Source organism: Tasmannia lanceolata, unplaced genomic scaffold (genome assembly GCF_043159265.1).
Source record: "Tasmannia lanceolata isolate RefF3 unplaced genomic scaffold, GAP_Taslan_0.1 ptg000020l, whole genome shotgun sequence".
NCBI lineage: Eukaryota > Viridiplantae > Streptophyta > Magnoliopsida > Canellales > Winteraceae > Tasmannia > Tasmannia lanceolata.
The window spans coordinates 33987235-34004660 of record NW_027518697.1 but is presented as its reverse complement, the minus strand read 5'-3'; the positions used below and the strand labels follow the sequence as shown (position 1 = coordinate 34004660).

The 17426-nt window shown below is 38.1% G+C and overlaps 1 protein-coding gene across 7 annotated transcripts in view; it reads right to left on the bottom strand.

Annotated features, from left to right (window-relative positions):
* LOC143854646 (pentatricopeptide repeat-containing protein At4g18975, chloroplastic-like) overlaps positions 1-17426 on the bottom strand; it is a 37193-nt gene that overhangs the window by 14740 nt on the left and 5027 nt on the right. For 6 of the 7 annotated variants that reach the window (XM_077364703.1, XM_077364702.1, XM_077364701.1 and 3 more), the window contains exons 5-6: positions 13515-13658; positions 4084-4311 (exon numbers count right to left, since the gene is read on the bottom strand). In XM_077364703.1, coding sequence (XP_077220818.1) covers positions 4084-4311; positions 13515-13658 — 372 coding nt within the window. The remainder of the gene's footprint in view (positions 1-4083; positions 4312-13514; positions 13659-17426) is intronic. The other variant, XM_077364707.1, reaches the window with a different exon arrangement.

The window sequence follows — 17426 nt, the reverse complement described above, 5'->3', positions numbered from 1 at the left end:
GACAACGCCTCAATCTATATGTCGTTTTGTAAATGGTAAGATATTCATATTGCTTAATGGAAAATCCAATTTAGAGTTTTTGTGAAAATCATGTAGTTTCTACAATGATCTTTTATTTAAATTCTAAGATATTTTAGATAGCTTCAAAACTATGTGGAGTTTTTGTAAAATTTGACTTTCTAGTTTCTACCAAGATGTTTTATGTTAATTTTTGGTTTTTTAGCTTCAACTTTGAGCTCCATGTAACTCGCCTCATTGGTTTTTACAATTCAAAAAAGCTATCTTGAGTTATTTGGTCATTTTGCCATAGGTAGTCCAGCTCCAGCTTCAAAGGAGAAGAAACCAAGGGCAAGGTAGTCCAACTTTATGTAGAACCTTGAGGGGATGAAGAAGAGGCTGAAGGAGATTGAAGAGGAAGAAGGCACACTTCGCGAGAAGCAGGCCAAAGTCAAGAAAGAGATGCATCTTAGTCTGCATAAGGGTAATAAATTTTGCTAATTTTGTGCTCCAAATGATCTGTGTTTAGATTATCATTCATTTTAATGTATTAATTATATAGGAAGTTAGGCAAAGATGCAAGCCTTATTACGGATTCTTATTCTAATATAGATTAGTAGAGGAAGACTTTCATTTACTCATTTGATTTGGATCGGCATTAACAACAAGAAGCCAAATATCTTTAATGATCAGCACTTATGTGCCTTGGAATGTACCCTTTTCCCTCTTTCACCCTTTATTTGTTTTTGTTTCTCTTTTTTAGATTTTGTTATCTCTTGATGATTTGATGGATTCTCTCTTTCATAGATGCAAGAGAAAGCCTCAAGCTAATTGTTGGGAAAATTACTAAAAAGTAAAACCCCTTTAAAGGTTTTTTTTGGTAAGAAATTAGCAATTTGATTTAATTTCATGTTGTTGTTGTAGGATGTCAATATTGCATTTTTAGTGATTGTTTTATTATACTTTGTGTGCAGACACTTTGAGGGCTCTCAGATGTCTGTTGGGTCCGAGAATCGTGGCTTCGAGTGTGAATCTGATTGAAAGAAAAAGATATTTATAAACAATCTTATGTTTGTGGCTTTGGTGTGGGAAATGTGTGAAAATTTTGGGAATCTGAAGCTTATAATAAGTGGCCATGGATTCTGCTGTTTACATTTCCAATGATGTTTGATCTAGGTATAAAATATCAGTTGTTGAACATCCTATGATGCCTGTGATGTGCTGTGTTTTTTGTCTTTTTGGTGGAAAAATAGCTCCTATTGTGGATGTTGAAGTATAAATGATTAAATAACACAATCTCTAACAGCTTAAGGCCCTGTTCCTTTGGGATTATGATAACTGATGGTGAGCCCTCAAACCAATTATTGGACTGAAAAGTAATGTAATTTGAGTCCAATAATCGGTTTGGGGGCTCATCATCGGTTGTCATAATATCAAACGAACAGGGCCTACGCATCTGGAGTAATTGGTTGTTTCACATGGTGTCAGAGCTATTGCCTCTTCACGGCAGGTCCTGGGTTCAAACTTTAAAACCTAGTAACTCCTTCATATTAAAAATCCACATGTACAGCCAACCCAAAAAAGAGGGGCTACACATGAGGGGGACTGTTTAAGTATAAATGATTAAATAACATCATCTCTAACAGCTTAAACTTTTGGGGTAATTGGTTGTTGCACAGTGGATATATCATGCTTTATTGTCTGTGAAAAATAACTCCTCTCTGGACCATCTGGACAAATCCGTTATTGCTTCGCCAATTTTGCTTGATCTCACCGGTTGCTACATACCATACGAAAACTCCATATCGATATTCCTTGGGTGCTGGTATGTAGTTATTTTTGCTCTATTCCTTTACTTTTGCATTTTATTGGGTTTTTGTTACTTCTTTTTATCCTTGATTTTGCTCTGTTTTGCTCGCATCATTCCCTTCGAGTGCTACTTTTCTCTTTTATTTTGCATCTATCCTTCTCTAGGATTGTTATTTATTTTTTCCCTTATCTGTCAAAATTTAGGTATCATAGATTCGTAGTAGTGTATCTGATAGGATTTAGTTCCTCAATTATTTATTTAAAGAAAATAATATGGAGACCAGGAGTAGAAATTTCAATACATCAGTCCAATTAAGCACTATGAAAATGAAATTTCTACTCATAGTGCTTAATTGGACTGATGTATTGAAATTTCTACTCATAGTGCTTAATTGATTTATGACATTGTCCAGGTATTCAGGTTGAAGACAATTGCCTCAACAGCAGCTTCTTTCCATTCATAGTGGTTGAACCATGTCTGTTCAGGAATAAATGAAGGAATTCTCAGGCTCGCCTTTCATGTTTTATGTTATCATCATTGAACTCACACCCTTTTGCCATTAAAATGAAGCCCTACTTTGCCTACGCAAATGTGCTGACTCCTATCTGCAATTAAACCCTACTTTGCCTACCCAAATGTTCCAACTCCCATCTGCAATTGCATGTGTTGATGCCTGCATCATTTACCATTGCTGAATACATCTTTCACTTTTGCATCTTTCTGATAATCTTCTTTACCGATCCTTCCAAATTTACGAAAACTGAGAAAGATTCTCCATGTAACTAACTGACTATAAGTATCATTAAAGTTCAGAGGACTTGCTATAGGCAACTACCATAGAAAATAATATTGTTTAGCAATTAACGTTTATTGGTTTCCCTTATATTTTGCCTCTCTTCCATTTGCCCTTTCATAACTACGGCTGCATAGTCACTTGAATCCTCAAATCATTTACCTCGTGGGGAACAATGTACTTTCCTTCCTTCCTTCCTTCCTTCCTTCCTTCCTCTTATCTAAGTCAGTTTACATGAGTTAGTATCCTATGTAAGGAGTTTTAAAGTATAACGTTATTTCTGATTAGGATTTGGATTATATTGGGAAGGGATTTGCTAGGGACCATCACATAAGTCATTTCACGCCTGAGCTGTTGCATGTGAAGCCACCTCAGATGAATTAAATGAATCCCACCTGAATGTTTCACGAATAAAATTGATACCCTTTTCTTATTTCGTTTCTTGACATCTATATTTTTATATATGTAGTTTTGCATCCATGGAGGTACTTACAACATTTTGGTCATATAGCTGCTCCTCTATTTTGTCTCTGCATCAGCTATCTCTTCATTACATTATCCTGTTATATATTATCTCCAATCACTGATGTGTGTTTGTTTTTTGCTTCCCCAAGCAACTCGAATACTTTAGCTCACTTCACCTCATCTTATCCATGTCCTTTTCATTGTTTTTGTTTGAGCTCCCAACCCTCCACATGCAATTAATCCTCATCCTCTGGTGCCAAAATATTGTTGAAGCCTTAGTGCTGGTACCATATTCTAGGAAACTTTTAGGTTGCGCTCTGTAACCATTCTCACTATTCTCATCATGGAAGCCAGAATTAATTCTTATTCTTTGGAGTGCTTCCAGAATTAGAACGCATTTTAACTATTTTATTAAGAATCAATTATTCTATTTTTTGGAATAGAATCACATTATTTTGTCATCGAAAATATGGATTTTGGCATGCTAATTTGTGGTAGTTAGAGCATGTTTGATGTAGATGTTGCATCATTGTATGTTCACAGGGTGGGGGATGCGGAGTAAACTAGAACCATCGGCAAGCTGATATTTCAATATGTGGGTGATTTTTTTAGTCGTGAATGGGGATTTAATCGTGAACAGAAACACATTTTAAAACGATGCATGAAATGGAAAATCTGGAGTGAGTGCTCCTGAAACAAAATAAAAGTACAACAGAATAGCAATTGTCCTCCAAGATATGATGCCACAAACAAATTAAATTTGATTTAAGGCAGTACTTGAAAGAAGAGAGGGTGAGTGGCATTTGTTTGATGTCATCCCTGCAATCTGTTTGTGATATTGGCGTCAAACATTCAGTGTAGTAGTTGTCATTTTAATTAGTTGATATTTCCAAAACCAGTTTTCTGAAGCTTTAATAAACCATGTTGTAAAATATCTCAATCGCACGTGCATTTGCACGTGCATTTTTTACTAGTTTGTAGCAAAGAGGGAAAGAAAATCAGTTGAGAAATGGGGTACCTTTACAAGTCTCTCTAGCATGTTGTTTCGATAATAAATAGAAATCATAAGGTCACATAACTTCCATGGCACCGAATGGAGATCATGACCAATTTTATTCACCCAAAATGTGTGCGCTTCTTCGGCTCTGTCATCGTTGTCTAAAGCACGTATTAACTGCTCATAAGTTCCCATTGTAGTGCCCTGCCCCTTGCTTAGCATCCACTTTATTACCTGGAAAGAAATTATCTGAAAAGGTAAACTTATCATGGAAACAGAAAGTCCTGAATAGAAAGTTCATGAATCATGACTGCCTGGGGTAAAATGAAAGTTCAGAGAGATCAAGTTCATCAGATCAAAATGTCAAAATAGTTGTTTTCCTATAAGAGAATCTTTTGATCAGGTTTAAAAGATTGGAAGTGAAAGTTGACTGGGACTTACTGTGTCCAAGTCCGAGTCTGTTAGAATGAGCTAGGGTTAGAGATAGAGAGGAAGAAGAAGAGGAGTGAAGGTTGGAGATTCTCCACTAGGGAGCTCCCATGTAAAATGATGTATATATAAGGCCCAACTAGGGCAACCAAGTACAAGGAAATTAATACCCTCTCTCTAACAGGTAATGACTAAACTATCCCTAATACATGTTATTCAACACTCCCCCTCAAGCTGGAGTGCATATATTATGAAGCTCCAGCTTGCTATAAAGAACTACATCAACAACTAAAAAAGTACAATAAGCTCATACACATCCAGCTTGGTATATCACTCATCGTCAAGCTGGTGTGGTACATACATAATGAAAGCATAAACAAAAGACAAGGGCCAACATGAACAACATCGAGATCTACGGCCATAAAAAAGAGCAGCTCCCCCTGAGGCCTGAGGTAGCACAACGACGAGAGCAGTCACAGTCGGGTCTCCCCCTGAATGAGAACCCGGCAATAAGTCTGGAACCATGAAAGATTGAACTGAGGCACCTCGACCGGGGAATAGCAATGATCCATCGAGCAAAAAAGGGGGCACACTAAAGGTGAGCACAACGAACATCGGCGAAGTAGCACAACGTCAAGTAAAGATGATAACAACCGATGGGGAAAAAATCGGATTCAAGGTCAACGGGAACACCGTCGCCTGGAGAGAAGGGAAGAGAGAGAGAGAGAGAGAGAGAGAACAAGGATAACCAACAAACGATGGGGAAACCATCGTCTAGAGATTAGGTCGACAGCATGAACATCGTCGCCTGAAAAGATAAGAAAAAGAAAGGAAGAGGATAACCAACCACTATGGGGAAATCATCATCTGGTGACAAGGTCAACGGCATGAACATCGTCGCCTAATGATAGGAAGAAAATGAAGGAAAAGATAACCAACCAACGATGGGGACACCATCGTCTGGAGACAAGGTCGACGGCATGAACATCGTCGCCTAAAAAAGAGCCGACCAACGATGGGGACACCATCACCCGGAAAAGAGAGGTCGACGGGAAAAGATCATCGCCTGTAAGAGAGCTGACCAACGATGGGAATGGAAACCATCGCCCAGAAACGAGAGGATAAGACATGAAAGAGAAGACACACGAGGAAAGAGACGAAGAACAATACTCCCCCTCAGGGGAGACTACATGAGCCCAGACATGACAAGGCAAGGAGGACAATATCAAGACAACACGAAGAGATAAGGCAACACTCCCACAAGAAGACGATACTAAGAAGACAAAATCAAGGGAAAAAAAAAGAACTCTCCCCCTAAAGAAAAGACACAAAGAACTACATGAGAACACTCCCCCTCAAGTTGAAGGTCTGCAACGAAACGAAGACAATTAAGGCACTACACCTCTCTCGAACATTCCATCGAACACTTGGTGTGCGCCTTGAAGAAGAAGACAAAGGAACGAAGACAAACAAGGCAGGCACTCCACCTCTCTTAGACATTTTATCAAACACTTAGTGTGCACCTTTGAAGAACAACATACGAGACATAAGAAGACATAGAAGACAACACTAAACAATGTAAAGGAAGAGATGACATCAACACGACATACAAAACAATGGAAATAAAGAGATGACAACACTAGACACACACACCCTCAACTTGAAACCAAAGGCCTTCAACTTGAAACGAAAAGAAGACGTCCAAGGCACCAAATCTCTTTCGGACATTTCACCGAACACTTGGTGGGCACCTTGAAGAACAACAAAGAAGTCATAAAAGACAACGAATCTAGAGGAGAAAGGACAAAGATTAGGATGGAGAGGGTGGGGGAAGAGACTCAAAACATGAAAAAAAGAAAGGATTTAAAACATAAAGATGGGTGAAAGAAACTAGAAAGAACCCAATAAGGGTATGGTCTTAGAGAATAATGGGATTTTGGGGTAAAGAACCAAAAAGAAGGGACAGAGATATTCTCGAGAGATTTTTGAATATATTTTTTTCTTGTGATTTACAACTCCAAAAACAAGAAAATGGAAAAAAAGAGATATGTATGAGAGAGAGTTGCGAGAAAGAGAGAGAATACCAAGAGAGAAAGATTAGGGAGATTTGAGGAGAAATCTTCGGAAAACAAAAGAGGAAACAACACCTTGCGTGTAAAGGCAAAGAGAGATATGAGAGAGAGAGAGAGAGTGGCGTGGAGATACTCTTCTTCTTTCCTTCTACCCCTTCCCAAAGGATCTTTGCTCTGATACCATGTTAGAATGAGCTAGGGTTAGAGATAGAGAGGAAGAAGAAGAGGAGTGAAGGTTGGAGATTCTCCACTAGGGAGCTCCCATGTAAAATGATGTATATATAAGGCCCAACTAGGGCAACCAAGTACAATGACTACCATATCCTCTCTCTAACAGGTAATGACTAAACTATCCCTAATACATGTTATTCAACATAGTCAATATGAAACACGGCAGTAATCAATCAAGTTTATGGAATCAAAAGCTTATTTGATAATATGATCTTTCAATTTTTATTTTTATTTTGAATGGTAATATGATCTTTCATGTTCCAAGGCATCAATCAAGTTTTCCTGATAGCAGATCAAGTTTTCAAAGTACTCCTAGTTGATCATAATACATAGTTTGTTTCTCTCAAAAGAATTAAAATGAGATACCCCTGAACAAGTCTCAATAGGGTAGGGTCCACTCGGAGAGTTTTTCAGGCATTTGATCAAATTCTTCAACATTGGAAGAATTCATATGTCCTACTTAAAAGTAATTAAGTTATTCTCAAATTCAACCCAAAAGATTCCCTAGAAGAAAAGGATAATGAACTATCAAGTAGACATAAGATAAATTAAAGAAAAAAAGTAGGAAAATTGCTAACATCAATTTTTAATTAACACTTATTCATTGCCTGCAGAAATTATGTTTGACTCGCAAACAAAATATAAGCCAAAATCCTCTAAAAGGATAATGGACTATAAAAAAATATAACATAAATTAAAGAAAAAAGTAGGAAAATTGCTAACATCAATTTTTAATTAATGCTTATCCATTGCCTGAAGAAATTATGGTCCACTCACAAAAATCACATAAGCCAAAATCCTATTTTTTTAACGCAACATATATATAAGAACTCGGGCCGGTAGCTTAAATTTTACACATGATAAAAGAGTACACAGAGGGGACATACCACCATTACCATACCTCCAGATCTACAACGCAAATATAAAAAAAACCTACCCGCTACAATTACTTGGAATGCCCAAGTAGTTACAAAAGTACAGGAGGGAGACAAACTACTTTATCTCATGAAACAAAAAAAACCAAAAAATACAAAAATCTTACCTACTACGAATGTTAGGGATTCCCAATAAATCACATCTCACAGTGCCTTTAGCCAATGTAAGAAGATCTCCCCAATAAAAAAAATATTACTCTTTCTTATACTTTAAAGTATAGTTAGCAACGGTAAGGTTGCTCCATTGTGACCTGGTGGTCACGGGTTCGAGTCACAGAAACAGCCTCTCTGCAAAGCAGGGGTCAGGCTGCGTACATCCAGCCCTCCCCAGACCCCGCAATGGCGGGAGCCTCGTGGATTGGACCGCCCCTTTACAAGCATAGTTAGCAAGGTGATCCATGACCTGGTAACTCTATCTGATGTGTCATTTTAGGCTTCAAATCAAGGATAAGAGAGTGAAGCTCTTGCCAATAATATTTAATCGACCAAGGAGGACCCTCATTAGATTGAGACCTTCTTGTCAGATTCCACCAAAACAATCAAGAATCCTAAGGCCTTACAATATCTAATGACCTCAAAAATGCTTCTAGCTTCCGCTCGGGTGTTGCTTTCCACACAAAAATAGATGCCCCGTCATTTACTAATTTTATCTCACCTAGTTTGGTTGTTTTCCAGCACAAACGAGTATTTTTAAGGCTTTTCAATGGTTGCGGAAATATCTCAATGTCTCCAAGAACCATTTCTTCCCAAAATCCTCCAATAATGATATCATTACTAACTTAATTTACTAGCCAAAGTTCCCATGGGCTGAAATGATGTGATATTTTTAGAGCTAAGGCCAATTTAGATTAGAATTTACACATTCTAAAAGAAGAATTCTGACTTCATCAAGAGCTGATGGGCTTTTTACAAAAACCAAAAAACAAAAAAAAAAATAATTGTAAAATTATATAGGTCTACCTTAGACTAGTAGCAGTTCCGAAGAAGTGTTGGTGTCTTTCAATCTCATGAAACAAAAATCTATAGAGAGAACCTGATTTAATTCATTACAATCATAAAAATCCTTCAATTTCATTGTGGGATTAAAATCTACTAGATTTCAAATTATTTTTTACTCCTAGTTTGTTTGATTGATCTCAGAAGTTAATCGCGTTGCAATTTTGTCCTTTTTTTGTACATGACCCAGATAATTTATTTCATATTTCATTAGTGTGTTGCACTGCCCCATCGACCAATAGGGTGGTCGAGATGTCATAAACAAATAAAATAAATCGTCAACTGCAAGCACTGGTTTTCCACAACTATTGCCAAGAACTAGCCTCTGAGCTTGCATCTCTAAATGTGACGGGATTGAACTTCTTGCTCTGGAATAATATTAACTGTTTCCTCCAGGGAATCTACTAACCTTTGAGGGTACCCAGCCAATTACTCATCGACTTAACCGCATTTTATGGATCATCTCCACCAAAAAGGTACCTTGAAAGTAAGCAAGTTGTAGCTGAATGCCTTGTAGGGATTTTTTTTCGTTTTCTTTTTCTTTCTTATTTGTATGGAGAGAGAATGAGAGATTAGAAAAGGAAAGAAAGAAAAATAGGGTCCCAGATAGCCCTCTAAAAACAGGGACTTAAGGTCCTATCAGCCCCCTCGATAACTAATGAATCCACCAACATTTGCAAGTATGAAAAAGGAAGAACACATTGATGCTTCGAAAAGCAATCCAATGGAAGCATGAAAAAGAAGAAAACAGGGAAGAAGAACCCAAGGATGCTCCGATTCCCTTGTGAAGCGATAGAGAAGGAGACGAGGTCAATTTGCAGGTGCGTCGAGGTCGATTTGCAGCTTCTTGTCAGTGGACTACCTGAAATCTATCCAGAAAACTAAGACCGTGGACTGCCAACTACAAGTGCCTGGAGGTAGATTTGCAGGTTCTTCTCTTCCATTTGATGGTTGTCGAACCAGAGGCAAGTATTATTCAATCTAGCATTTTCCAAATGTGATATAGAATAGTGCATAAAGTTTGGTGGTTCTTGACTGGAGGGTTGGAGATGCAATGTGGAAGATGGCTTGGAGCAGGATCATCTGAAAGCGCCGGTTTTGCAGCAGTGCTTCTCCAACACTCAGGTCATGGCTCTTTGTTGGGCTAGGAAACCCAGATACAAATAAAAAGACACCAGACACAACGTACTTTTCCATACCCGTATTAAATTTGATTTCGGAAACCGCACAAAATCAAACCGCTATCAGATTTTCATCACAGGAAGTCGATTTCGATTTGTAGGGCAATTCTTTCGAGTTTCCCCTTTCGTTCTCTGGTAGGGGAAAGAATTTTTGGGTATAGAAGCAACCCGCTCAAAGCATGCCAGAAATGTCATAAATGGCAATTCCAACAATGAGAAGCACTCGGAACACGGAGTTTCCACTGAGCTCTCATTGTCTGCCCCAAAGAGAAGCTGCCAATGGAGAGAGAAGCTATTTAGGTTGCGAGTGGTAGCTGGTAAAGAGAGAGAGAGAGAGAGAGATTTCACCCCAGTGCACTTCTCTGTGGCCATTTTCCACCCGAAAGTTCTCCATCGATGCAAGGGCTTGCTATTAACGAATAGAACCACTTCATCTTATATATATATACAGAGAGAGAGAGAGAGAGAGAGAGAGATTCCTACCTGAATCCTCTCGATTTAGGCGAAAAACCGAAGCACTATTTTTGGGTGCCACTTTGGCCGAAACAAGGTCGAGAAGGAAACTTCTGGAAATCAAAATTCTGCTTTCCTTGTTAACCGAGCAGTCGGCCAATGCCTTTGACAGGAATTAAAGACCTTTTATTGTCCCTTTTCGTCCATTTTTTAGAATCGAAATGGACCCTTAGCGATTCCCTCCCTATTCGGTTATCAAATTTCTAAGGTGGTGTTACTAAATTTCAATCAAAGCACATGATATTACATTTGAGGAATCTACTTAAAATCCATAGGGCTCCACATTAAAATACATTGCCTTGTTAGGACAGTGTCCACTTCCACTTTGTTAAAATCATTGATACCGATAAAGCTAGAGAAAGCTTTGATGGCCACTTTGTTCTCAATTTCGAGGACTCTACTGATTCTGGCAAGGCCCATATTTAGAGAAGGCCAGCCCAAAATTCATTTCCATAGGATGATCCAAACCGGAAATTCATTTCCATAGGATAATCCCAACCCGGTTTGGATCATCCTATGGTGAGGCTTGTAAAGTATTTTTATGTTGTGGCCCATCAAATGGACGGTCTGGATCATCCTACAGTGCGACACATAGTCTTTTTTGAAAAAATAGAACCATATAAAATCTCATAAAGAGGGATGATGCCTTTAAGAGAGAGAGAGAGAGAGAGAGAGAGAGAGAGAGAGGATTTAATGTTGCCGTTATTGATGAAGTGGGAGACTATACGAATTTTTAAGTTATCTACAACTAAGGGTAAAATGGATAAAAGAAAATTTTAAAAGCTATTAATGTACTATTGGTAATTAAGAAAATGTTGGGGGATTCTTGTAGACACGTTTTTATCTAGGGGGTCTCTAGTAGTTTTCCCAAAAACTAAATCCAATGGCTAAGATGATGGCTGGATTACATCACTATCCTAAAGGAGATCCATGGTTGATACTAAAAAAGCCTATAAACCACCGAAGCTCTTGAAGACAGATGAGAATACCTTGTTATATGGGAGGAAAAGATGGTTCCATGAATCCTTTGTTTCCTTACAAAGAGAACTCATGTTGGCAAGACTAAATTCCATTTTTCTTAGTACATAGTATCCATATATACTTTTCAGTTTTCACAATTGTCGTTCAACAAAAGGCCTTGACTCTAGGGGAAGCACCTCATGCCATGTATCTTATGTAGGACCGTGAAGGGAAATTTGATAAAAGGGGAGAGAAATAGACGAAAGGGGATAGAATTAGAAGAATGGGGGAAGAAGAGACGAAAATAACCTGAAGAAGAGACGAATTTAGGGAGAAGTAGAAGAAGAAGAGAAGAATAGACGAATTTAGAGAGAGAAGAGAAGAAATCAGAAGAGGGAAGAAGAAAACTAGAATTAGAGGGAGAAGCATCTTTATTCAATACCAATCAAAGTTACAAAATAAGCTGTAAAGAGGCCTATGTATAGACAAATAAACAACCTAAAAGATAGAAACCTACTAAACATGAACTCTTAAAGAAGCCTACTAAAATAAGAACTCTAAATAACCAAATGACTAAAATACCCCTAATAAAATACTAATTGGTAAATATGCCACTTATTTAGGCCTAATATTTGCATCAGTATCACTTAGAAGATGCCTCTAATTCATTAATAAAAAAATGAAGAAAAAGATTATACTAAGAACATAACCTTAACTTAAGTCCCAAACCCAAATTGTATCCCTCAAATGGGGATATGCAATTATGCACAGACTTTGACTCTAGGGGAAGCCATGTGTATCACTTAGAAGATGCCTCTAATTCATTAATAAATAAATGAAGAAAAAGATTATACTAAGAACATAACCTTAAGTCCCAAACCCAAATTGTATCCCTCAAATGGGGAATATGCAATTACATACAGACACACACACACAATCTCATCATTTTTGGGATGCCTTTTAGAGACCAATTCCATACTATCCTTCCCACCAGACCTATTGAAAAACTCTAGAATGCTCTTCCTTTTATGACCTACCAATCTATTTACAAGGTTTTAAATTTCGGTTCCGCCGAAATTTCGAACGAAATTGGGTACACAATTAAAAAATAATATATTAATTAATACCAAATCCCAGCCGAAATTTCCAAAATTATGGTAATTTCAGTCAAAATTTCGAGGAAAATGCTATATAATTAAAAATTTTGCGATTTTTGGGTTAAATTTCTCGAGATTTGGGACGAAATATTTAAAAAACTGAAATTACGTCGCGTCCAAAATTTTGGCCGAAATCCGGTACCGTTTCGGGTTTTGGCAATTCCGGTTTCGGTGTGGATTTCGGTCGAATTTTAAAACCTTGCCTATTTAGAGAGAGAGAGAGAGAGACGGTTGAAACGCACAAAAACATCATCTAATCAAACATCTTCCCAAAACCCAACTCTCTCTCTCTCTCTCTCTCTCTCTCTCTCTCTCTCTCTCTCTCTCTCTCTCTCTCTCTCTCTCTCTCTCTCTCTCTCTCTCCCTAAATAGGATAAAATCTTTGAGCTTCTCAATGACCAAACAAACAGGCCGCCATGCACCCACTCTTGAACCACTAAAACTTCACCCCACCTACCAACCCCATATTTATCTGAAATTTTTATACCAAATAAATTCTCTTTCCCCTCCCAAGTTCCAAAGCCACTGCCTAAGCATCTCTCTGCCTCAATGGAATCCTTCACCACTACCAGACCTACCAAAAACAATCTTACCCACCTCCATGATTTCTATCAATGCAACACTACCTTGACAGCTGTGGATTTCCTAAGCGCGACCCATCAATTCTGAAATTAACAACATCAAGCAGTGCACTCACCAAGCACTCAAACAGATACAATATTTAACATAGATTCCGACAATTTACACAACACAATGTGTTCCTTGTCTAAATATGAATTAATTTTGTTCTTGTTTGATCCAAAATTTCAACAAAGACGGTTCAATGCTATCGATATATAAGAACATTCACAAGTTTCGTCACTTTTATAGGAACTATTACTTTTATGGTGTCCGTACCAATACATATAAATCAAACATGGCTCTTAAATCAATATAAATTTAGAATAAGCACAGAGAAATTGAGAAATTTTCTCATACCTGAATAACTCTATGCCATTGTTGCTCCTTTTCTAAAGTACACATTGCTTTCTTCAATGAAGATATAGGGAAGTTCTGCTCCCATGCAACCCAAGCATCAAGTGCATCATAGAGAGCCTCTTTAGATTCTTTTAGGTCAAAAAGCTGCGGGATTTCAAGTGCTTTAGCCTCTTATCATAACAAGGAAACAAAATTAACTGAAAGTGCATTGCAGGAATATTGTACCTCTTAAATCAAAAAAATCAAGTGATTAATATATGCTATAATAATCAACGGATATCCTTTGTTGTACTTAAGCTTAATTGATGTATTTAGCTAAACATTTAATTTTTAATATGAACAAAACTTCTCAAACACAGACTGATTTATCACAATAAGAGGTTGTTGGCAACTTATGTAACAAAGACACCACTTTCTAAAAAGTTCTTGCATAAAACATAGTTGTCACACATACATGTCGTAAGTCGACCTACGTATTAAGATTTAAGACATCTTTATATACATAAAGTGAGAAAGAGAGAGAGAGAGAGAGAGTTTGTATGGTATCCGCACATCGTGCAGGTTTTTTTTTTTTTTTCAAAAAACCACAGTGAGGTCCACATTATTCGATGATCCAAACCATTCGATTGTTGGGCCCCAACTTAAATAGGATCTGCCCCAAAAATATCTCCATTCGATTATCCTAAGCCTCTGATCTGTAGAGGGACGGCACGTTATGGAAACTTCTACAGATCGGAGTGTTACGGTCATCGAATGGAGATGATTTTAGGGGCACGACCTATTTAAGTTGGGGCCCAAAAAATGAATGGTTTGAATCATCGAATGGTGTGGCCCCATGCCCACACACACGGATATATATATATATATATATATATATATATATAATATATATATATATATATATATATATATATATATAGCAGAAGAGAAAAGGAGAGAATTATTTGAATTTCTCCCAAAATTCTATGAGAATTACACATCACTTTTTTTGACTTTTTTTAACAAAGGAACCCATTCAACCCACATATTTTCAATCCTACCCCCTCCTTTATGCTTTTTAACAAAGGCACCCATTCAACCCACATATTTTCAATCCTACCCCCTCCTTTATGCTTTTTAACAAAGGCACCAATTAAAGCCACATAATTTCAATCCTACCCCCCTCCTTTATGCTTTTTAAATTATGGAAACCTCTATAGATTAGAGGGCTAGGTTCAGCCTATATATAGGGGAAACGTTTTTTGCGCGATACCTCAAATAAGTTATCTGAGCAAGAGCTCAAAAAAACATATGGGCCCACATTGTTTAGATGAACTAAAGCATTCATTTGGATAGTCCAAAGATAAATAGAGTGTGCACAAAAAATCTGCTCCACAGGATTATCCTAACCCTTCGATTTGTGGAGGTTAAAGCGGATGGGTATAAACCTCCACAAATCTGTCCATTTTTAACCTCCAAAAATCGAAGGGTTAGGATGATCCTATGGAGCTGATTTTTTGGGCACACCCTATCTATGTAAGGGCCTATCAAATGAATGCTTTGGATCATCCAAACAATGTGAGCCCACATGATTTTTTGAGCTCTTGCTCAGATAACTTATCTGAGGTATCGCGCAGAAAACGTTTCCACATATATTGATGTGATCCATGGGGGAAAATAGAAGATAGAGTTGAAAAGAGAAGAATAAGGGGAAGAGAAGAAGAATAGGAGGGAAGGAGAGACCAACCCTAGAATCCACTGGGAAAGAAGAGAGAAGATATTAGAGGAGAGAAATAGAAGATTAAGAGAAGAAGAACCCTAGAATCCACTAGGAATGAAGAGGAGAATAAAGGGAAGAAGAAGAGGGATAGGGGAGAATCTCTGTTCTCAATTCATTCATTCATTCATCATCAAAATCTCTAAAAACCTTAATACAAGAGTCCTATATATAGGCAATTAAATAACATGGAAATAAAATAACATGAAAAATAAAATCCCTAAAGACTAAAACATGGAAATAAAAATCCTTAAATTCTAATGGGCAAATATGCCACTTATTGGGCCTACAATACACATCATTCTCTCCTTGTTGAAATGAACTCGCCTCGAGTTCTAGTCCACCTGGATCAAATATATAAATGACCCACTCCAGTAGTAATAGAAGACCATCGGTGTCATACATTTGCCTAATAGAGATCGGCATAAGCAATCCACCTTGACAAGTCAACAGAATGTAGAAATAGTAATCCCAATCAATCCAATCATCTGCTGAAACATGCAAGTGATCTCACCTGTGCTGGATGTAACATCCATAGGCATTACCATAACCACATGAATAAATATCTACCAATATCTCCTCTGTGTCAACACAAAGTCCTACAATGTGCTCAAAGATATGGCAATCCTCCACAATATGCTCTCGATCATCTATTTCCGGTAATGGCTCATCGGTCAGGACACTCACCTCTAACTCGCGGCTGTGCTCTGTCGACTCTGTCGATGGGCCGGCCTCACATGGCCCAGCCACAATATCTGCCTCAGCTGTGGAAGTGTTGAGCTCCCTCTCTCGATGCTCGGCAGTCGGCCCTGAGAGAATCTCGGAATCATCATACTCATCGACATCAGCCTCATCAACAATATCATCTGACTGACCACTGAAAATACATGTGTCTGGCTCTAAGACAATGGCCTCTGGCAGACCACTAGCATCATCTATGTCTGGCATGTCGTGGGAGTCGACAATATCAGTCATGGGATCTTCCTCTCCTTCTAGAGATGCAGCCTCATCAACAGGGGAAGAAGGAGATGGGTAGGCTGAGCATGAGTTCCTGACAGTCATGGCCTCCATGGGAGCCTTAAACCCAAGGTGCTTGCTAATGCGATTCAAGGTTACCTTCATATTAGCTATCATGTCTGAGTGCTAATCCAAAGTAACCTGAGTCTGTTGTTCCCAGGCTCCTCGGGGTTGGACTTGTCTTTGCCTCTGATGATATCAATAATAAGCTTTTCGAGCATAGACCTTCGCGAACTCATCACGGATATTTTGCCATCGACTAAAACAAGGCATACCTAAGTCACTGCGCTCTTTCAAGAAGTGTCCCCATTTCACCTTTTCATCTCTACATATTGTATTCTTAACTCGATGTATGGTTATTTGATGATCATAACCATAATACTTATGGTATGCATCAAGAGCCTTGATCCATTGTAGGCATGCATCCTCGAAATCTCCATAAGAGTTTCCATTTTTGGGTTTCTTTGACAGCAAGTTAAGTATTGCTTTTATCAGAGAAGCAACAGCTAAGAATTTGTGTATGTAACTTGCAGAGCAAGTTTCACTGTAACTTACACAGCAAGTTTCACAAAGGCAAAGAGAAAGATAAGTTGCCAAAGTCACTTGCTAAGGTAAGCTATTCCATACGATAACCCCCCCTTTTGTTCCCTGGACACCCCCTGTTAATCATTGAATACCTTATACTATAAGGTATATTTCTACCCCCCTTTTTTTTCTTTAGGCACCCCCCCCCCCCTTAAGTAACTCTACTCTTACCCCCATTCTTACCTTGAGCACCACTTCCAACTAAGTGAGACTAATTCTGCCCCCCCCCCCCCCACCCCTTCTTCGAAAAAAAAACTAGAAAGAAAAAAAAACAGGGAGAGATAGAGCTGGGATCTTTTGCTTTGATACCAATTTGATGTGATCCATGGGGGAAAATAGAAGATAGAGTTGAAAAGAGAAGAATAAGGGGAAGAGAAGAAGAATAGAAGGAGGGAAGGAGAGACCAACCCTAGAATCCACTAGGAAAGAAGAGAGAAGAAATTAGAGGAGAGAAATAGAAGATTAAGAGAAGAAGAACCCTAGAATCCACTAGGAATTAAGAGGAGAATAAAGGGAAGAAGAAGAGGGATAGGGGAGAATCTATGTTCTCAATT